We start from the raw sequence: 7,263 nt of genomic DNA on the forward strand, positions 1-7,263 counted from the left end.
GCTTTGAAGCAGGGAGGGAGGGGGGTATTTCCGTGTACCCCCCCCCCCCCTGCGATAGAACACGTGGAACTATTGAAGTAGGTGTCACTCACCTCCCAAGTTCGTCTCCAATTTCGTAGAAATCCTCGACTCGTTGTTGCTTGAACACAGCCATTCCTAGTGTCCTCATTGATGACGATTGCCTCTTGAGTCTAGACGCGGTGACAAGTAGAGTTAATAGGACTGGGGTGACGTCTCTCTCTCTCTCTCTCTCTCTCTCTCTCTCTCTCCCTCTCTGCAAGCTCGCAATCCAGTTGGTAGCCCTGCGGGATGAAAATACGTGAGTGTGTAAGCAGTGGTTGTCGTTGCCCCCGATGAGGCTGGTGAGCAGTAAGGCACACACTCACAGACACACACACTGTGCACACACAGGCACAGGTCTCTGCACGCAGAGCAACATTCCACCGTCAGAGGTGGAACCAGCACGCTTCTGCTGTAGTCTTACCCCCAGGTCATACTGAAACACTGCCAAGCACGGACTCCAGCCCCGCACTGAAAACGGCGAAATAAGAAAAGTAAACACAACCGGGACATTAAAGTCGGTCGCACTCAGTGGTGCAGTGGTCCCTGGAGAAGTGGGCATACTCTTAATTTTGATTTTTTTTTTTAAGCAGCCCATACAGCACAGAATAAACGGCCTGTTTTGAGAAGCAAGTATACTCAATGCTGACTAAAAAATAAGTGGGTATACTCCGTATACCTGCGTATACCCTGGACTACACCCCTGGTCGCACTTATGTGCAGTCTGAAGACTAGACGGAGGAATAATCTGCGTTTGTTTGGAACCCTTCTGAAAAAAAAGTTTTTGGGAACGTAGCCAGTTGCTCCCGTTGTGTTGGGTTACAAGGTAGCCTGATCTCCCCTTGAATAAACGAACTGCTGTTCAGAAACAAAGCTGAATTAAGACGGCTTTGGCAGTAAATAATTGTAAAGGATCAAATGAGCTACAATGCAGTGTGTTGTGTGTGTGTGTGTGTGTGTGTGTGTGTGTGTGTGTGTGTGTGTGTGTGTGTGTGTGTGTGTGTGTGTTTGGCTGTGATCTGGTTAACCTACCAGTACACTGTAATTCCTCTGTCAGTGGCGACAGCATAACAGGTATGTACAAAAGGTAACGTTAGGTCTACAAGTACGGAGTACGGACAAACAGGTGTTTCTCCAGGTGTATATTTACACCAGTTTCCTTCGACTGCTCCCCATCTCCGTTCAGGCTAGAACACATAGCCTGGATGCGATAACACAATTTGTATTTCAGGCAGGTCCCGCAAAGTAGTCTGTTGTGCACTAGACGCTATCAGAAAGTGTACACCAGATAGTCGAATCGCTATACCCCCCATACTTGACAACAAATGTAACATCTTGTGCGCCTAGTTTTAATCAACTTCACTTACTGAGGAAACTTGGCTGCGCTGAAGAATTGTCACTGCGAAAACAAATTTGACAAAGCTGCAACGCAATACAATCAATAAAAGGTATGAACACCAATGAAAATAGGTCCTCACCTTGATATCAATATTACTGCCAGGTCTGACTAGGCGTTCGCATTGCAGTTCTCGTAAACAAATAAAAAGTGATGAGAGTCGGCTAACTTTACTTCAATGTATCCCCGTGCGCAGTGCGCAGCCTCCTCAACTCTCTGCCCGGACTGGACTCCGTTTGTCAAATGCGTAGTTACGCAGTCAGTGGATGCGCCATCTACAGCCTGCCGAAGTAACCACAACGCCCAAACTCCAAACCTGCGTGTTTAAAAATGCAGCATGACTCACTGCCTGATTCAATAATAAAATGGCAACCTTACTGGTGATGTCACGGGTTGCTTGTAAATGAGACGTCTGTCTGTCTGTCACTAATTTCAATGTAGGGAGCTGGCCTGGGGACAGCTTGACAGTCATGACTAGTGCAAGTGAACTTCGGAATGTCATGTCGCCATCGTTGCAGACAACCTATTGTGGACATGTCACTGAGCGCCTCATCTTCAACGGCATAATTGCCCAATTTTGAAGTATCCTCTATTACCACCACCACCACCGTCACCACCGCACCGCACCCCTCCACATACGAACACACATTTATGATCAATAATCATAATAATAGGGGCGACAGTGGTAGGTACAGGAGGTAGAGGTCGTTTAGTATTTCTGGAAAGCTCACAAACTTTCTTTTCTGTCTGAATAAATTATTCAAATAGATATACATTGGAAATATTATGAGGGTTGGGCTACAATACTTACGTCATTACGTAAATCAAGGCAAACCTAAACCCCCATCGAGCCAATTAAAAGCCTTTATGGCGCTGGATTGAGGTTTAATGCGGATAAGGGATAACACTGCCACCTGCTGGAGAGTGGAAGAACCAGCTCAGCCTGGCTTGAAGTAAAATTGACGGTGGTTCTAGACAGGAAATCTCCCTTGTGGCTTTTAAGAGAGAACTGACACAGAATCTTCACACATACCAAACTTTGTGCATCAGTTCTCAGTGCCTCAGTGGAATGTATGATTGTGGGGATAAACAAAAAAAAAAAAAGAAATTACAGTGTTCACACAAACGCCATCACACACATAACACACAAGAAACATTCAGCACTAAATGTGCAGCCTGGACACATCCATAGAGGCTGTGCAGAATGATGCACTCCTCAGAGGCTGAGGTTAAAGGCTTATTAAACTGAAAACCCTCTCAGAGAGTGTGAGACCTCTGTGGTTAGAGTTCACATAATTACCTCACAATTCAAACTATTTGTTCAGCCGTACTTGCACATACTGTACATGGTGATGCAACCCCCACCCCCACACATAGCCGCACCTTTTCACATACTTACAGACACACACACACACACACCCACACCCACCCATCTCCCTCCGTTTACAAATGTCTTAACCCCAAATTCTTTTGAGATGTAAAAAGGCAAAAAAGCTGAGTACAGGATAACAATGTTTATTAAGTAAGCATGCTATTTATAAAAAACGTCAAGAAAGAATACAGTGTAACACATATAACAGGTTTGTCAGGTCTGTCCCTTTTAAATGAAGGAAACAGCACTTTCTACCTGTATCGTCATTTTGAACAGGTGACATACCTCTCCAACAGAAAGGTCATAGGTCAAGCTAGCAATGGCGGTGGTTAGCATTGGTTGTGGGAAGATAGCAGAGGTGAATGTCCACGAATGTTTGTTATTATAAGTGAAAAACCACGAGCAGACCTCAGTAATGTGTTATTATGAGAGGTGAATGTCCACGAGCAGACCTCAGAAATGTGTTATTATGAGAGGGGAATGTCCACGAGCAGACCTCAGTAATGTGTTATTATGAGAGGGGAATGTCCACGAGCAGACCTCAGTAATGTGTTATTATGAGAGGTGAATGTCCACGAGCAGACCTCAGTAATGTGTTATTATGAGAGGTGAATGTCCACGAGCAGACCTCAGAAATGTGTTATTATGAGAGGGGAATGTCCACTAGCAGACCTCAGTAATGTGTTATTATGAGAGGTGAATGTCCACGAGCAGACCTCAGAAATGTGTTATTATGAGAGGTGAATGTCCACGAGCAGACCTCAGAAATGTGTTATTATGAGAGGGGAATGTCCACGAGCAGACCTCAGTAATGTGTTATTATGAGAGGGGAATGTCCACGAGCAGACCTCAGAAATGTGTTATTATGCGCGATAAAACAAAAAAGAATAAAAAGAGAGCGAAAAGGAAAATGGAATGACATCATAGCTTATGCGATTTAAGTGTACAAAACAACTCAACAGCAACTGGAAAGTACAGACACCTCTCTTCTCACTTCTGCAGACGCTGAAGGCCTGTGGGGGAGAGAGGAGTAGCCAGGAGCACCCAGTGACACAGCTAGGGTGTGGAGGATGGAGAATGGAGGATAAGGAGGAGGAGGAGAGGGGAGGATGAGGATGGAGAATGGAGGAGGAAGAGGAGGGTTAGAGAATGGAGGAGGTGGAAGAGGAGGATAGAGAATGGAGTAGGTGGAGGAGAAAGAGGGGGATGGTGGAGGAGGAGGAGACCCATACCAGTTTAAGTCATTAAGCAAAGCACTCCACCCCACTCTGAGGTGCTGAAGAGCTGAGACATTAAATCCTGACTGAAGATGAATGATTGGGTGCAGTACAGCTGATTCATCGGAAACATCATTTGAAAACAAAGAAGGAGAAAAAGAAAAAAAGAAGACGACCATGTCTTCACCAGAACCAGATCTAAAGCTGATTGTAAGTAGATTTGTACCAGCGTTGTCCTGGGATACTGTGGAGAGACTGTGATACAGCGTTGTCCTGGGATACTGTGGAGAGACTGTGATACAGCGTTGTCCTGGGATACTGTGGAGAGACTGTGATACAGCGTTGTCCTGGGATACTGTGGAGAGACTGTGATACAGCGTTGTCCTGGGATACTGTGGAGACTGTGATACAGCGTTGTCCTGGGATACTGTGGAGACTGTGATACAGCGTTGTCCTTGGATACGGTTGAGACTGTGGTACAGCGTTGTCCTGGGATACTGTGGAGAGACTGTGGTACAGCGTTGTCCTGGGATACGGTTAAGACTGTGATACAGCGTTGTCCTGGGATACTGAGAGACTGTGATACAGCGTTGTCCTGGGATACTGTGGAGACTGTGATACAGCGTTGTCCTGGGATACGGTTGAGACTGTGATACAGCGTTGTCCTTGGATACTGTGGAGAGACTGTGATACAGCGTTGTCCTTGGATACGGTTGAGACTGTGATACAGCGTTGTCCTGGGATACTGTGGAGAGTGTGCAAAACGAGGGGGGGGGGGGGGGGGGGGGCCTGAGAGACCAGCTCTCACAGAGAAGCTCAAAATTCACAGCTGGCATTTCTCTCTCTCGTGTCTTGTCCAACATTCTGTGTGTGACTGTGACAAGACACTGAAGCAGGTATTGCATAGTAGAAAAGGGCTTTAAAAGGACATGTCATAGGATATATGACAAAAGGACGTCACATGTCATAGTATATATGACAAAATTACATGTCATAGTATATATGACAAAAAGGGGATAAAGTCTTTTAAAACTGTTACAGTTCCCACTTGTATATTACATAGAAAGAGAGATTCAAGTTGAACCAGAAGCAAAGACATATAAAAGATATTACTTTTGAAGGAATGAGATAAGACGTATAAAAGATATTACTTTTGAAGGAATGAGATAAGACATATAAAAGATATTACTTTTGAAGGAATGAGATAAGACATATAAAAGATATTACTTTTGAAGGAATGAGATAAGACATATAAAAGATATTACTTTTGAAGGAATGAGATAAAGGGCATAGCCATCTAACAAGAGATGAGGAAAACGCTGGAATGGTACAAACTAAGAAAGAGACTGGGAAACACACACAGCAGAAGCTGCTCCTCAGAGCCGAAGGAAAGTGCAACAAACAGGAAAGGCTTTACAAGAATCCCTCATGGGTGAGCTCTGATTGGCCCATCCCTCATGAGTGAGCTCTGATTGGCCCATCCCTCATGAGGGAGCTCTGATTGGCCCATCCCTCATGGGTGAGCTCTGATTGGCCCATCCCTCTGAGGGTCCAATAAGAATCTCTCATTTACATTTAGCAGACGCTTTTGTCCAAAGCAACGTACAAGAGAATGAGTGAGCTCTGATTGGCCAATCCCTCATTAGTGAGCTCTGATGGTCCAATAAGACTCCCTCATGAGTGTGCTCACATGGTCCAATAAGAATCCCTCATGAGTGAGCTGTTCTGTGAACAAAATTTGGCACTGGCATGTCTTAAGTCTCTACAAACAAACTAGAATCATACTTGATTTAAAGTAAACATCCTTTTTGTACTGATTCCCATAAAAGTAAAAAAAAAAAAAGTCCTTCAGTCAGTGGTAAACTGTGAGTAAACACAACAGTATAGAGGCAGATCGCTAATGAGTGCACTAGTGCCATCTAGTGGCTGACAGGAGGAATATCTTGATAGAGTGCAGGGTTTCTTCTGCAGCAAGGCAAGTGGGGTGGACCGTCGGTTAACACTGTGGTCTGGATTGTAAGATTTGTCTTGAGCGAGTGATTCATTTACAGCCATACATTTTAGGACTGATCCCGAGATAAACTTGAATAAAAACAGAACTAGGGTTTGAGGGAAATGGAGGAACTAGTATTGGCATTTATCAACAGTGAGGCGTAATCTGCCAGCCTAGCTCTTTCAGAATGTAGCCATACTACAGAGCACTACAGCTGCGCGCTAATATAATCATGAGAAGCATTCGTCAGGGACAACCTAAGCAGTGTGTACTAAACTCTGCTGGACTGTAAACCCACTTACGTACAAGCCATCTGTCATGTTGTCGTCATGATTCTCTGATTTCATTTTTTTACTATTTTTTTTCAGAGTTTTTTAATATGTTTTGTTTATTTATTTTGTCTGTTTTCTTTTGTTATGGTTTGTTTATTTATTGTTCTTCTGTATTCTGTAGCCTCAGTCAGGCCATTGCTGCAAAAGAGCCCTGTGCTCAGTCAATTCTCCCTGAATAAACAATGATGAATGAATGATGATTCTGGAAACAGAGAGGTCCTCGTCTCTCAGCAGCTTCTCTGGTCAATGCATTCTAGAGGTTTGACTGAACGATCTAGAATGTTCTGTGCTAATTCTAGAGGTTTGTAAGACTGAACGATCTAGAATGTTCTGTGCTAATTCTAGAGGTTTGTAAGACTGAACGATCTGGAATGTTCTGTGCTAATTCTAGAAGAGAACATGCAGACTGTAAGGACAGGCACACTCTGTTTGGGTTGGTCAAGGAGAATACTGTCAGCAGCAGCTATATACTTCCAGGGTAAAGTGATTGAAGTGCCTCAGAAGACATGTACACAAGGGAGAGAGAGAGAGAGCAAATTTGTGGAATATACACACAATCATCAAGTGGTATAATACATAATAATAAAAAAGCAAAATAACTAAATGTAATATCTCATTTTACAGACAAATGTTACTGTAAGGACTGAAAAAGGATCACCAACGTGATCGAATCACTGAGAATTCTGAAAGATTTTTAAGGAGTCCGTTGCTTCCCTGTGAGAATACTGATGTGCATTGAAGTACTGTAGGATGGCGCCCAAACGTTTGCAAACACAATCTATCAGGACGGCCAGCCCAGCGGGATAATGCGGATAAGGCGTAACACTGCCACCTGCTGGAGAGTGGAAGAACCAGCTCAGCCGGGGGGACTGGCAGAAATACTGTTGGGGGAA

The 7,263-nt window shown here is 44.2% G+C and overlaps 1 protein-coding gene across 1 annotated transcript in view; it reads right to left on the bottom strand.

Annotated features, from left to right (window-relative positions):
- Positions 1–193, bottom strand: part of dapk2b (death-associated protein kinase 2b) — a gene marked incomplete at its 3' end in the record, with an annotated part of 42,074 nt that extends 41,881 nt beyond the window's left edge. Inside the window, exon 1 of the mRNA XM_080848165.1 lies at positions 93–193. Coding sequence (XP_080704291.1) covers positions 93–169 — 77 coding nt within the window. The 5' untranslated portion in view covers positions 170–193. The remainder of the gene's footprint in view (positions 1–92) is intronic.
- Between the last annotated feature and the right edge of the window lie 7,070 nt (positions 194–7,263).

This window comes from Sprattus sprattus (genome assembly GCF_963457725.1).
Source record: "Sprattus sprattus genome assembly, chromosome: 11".
Taxonomy (NCBI): Eukaryota; Metazoa; Chordata; class Actinopteri; order Clupeiformes; family Clupeidae; genus Sprattus; species Sprattus sprattus.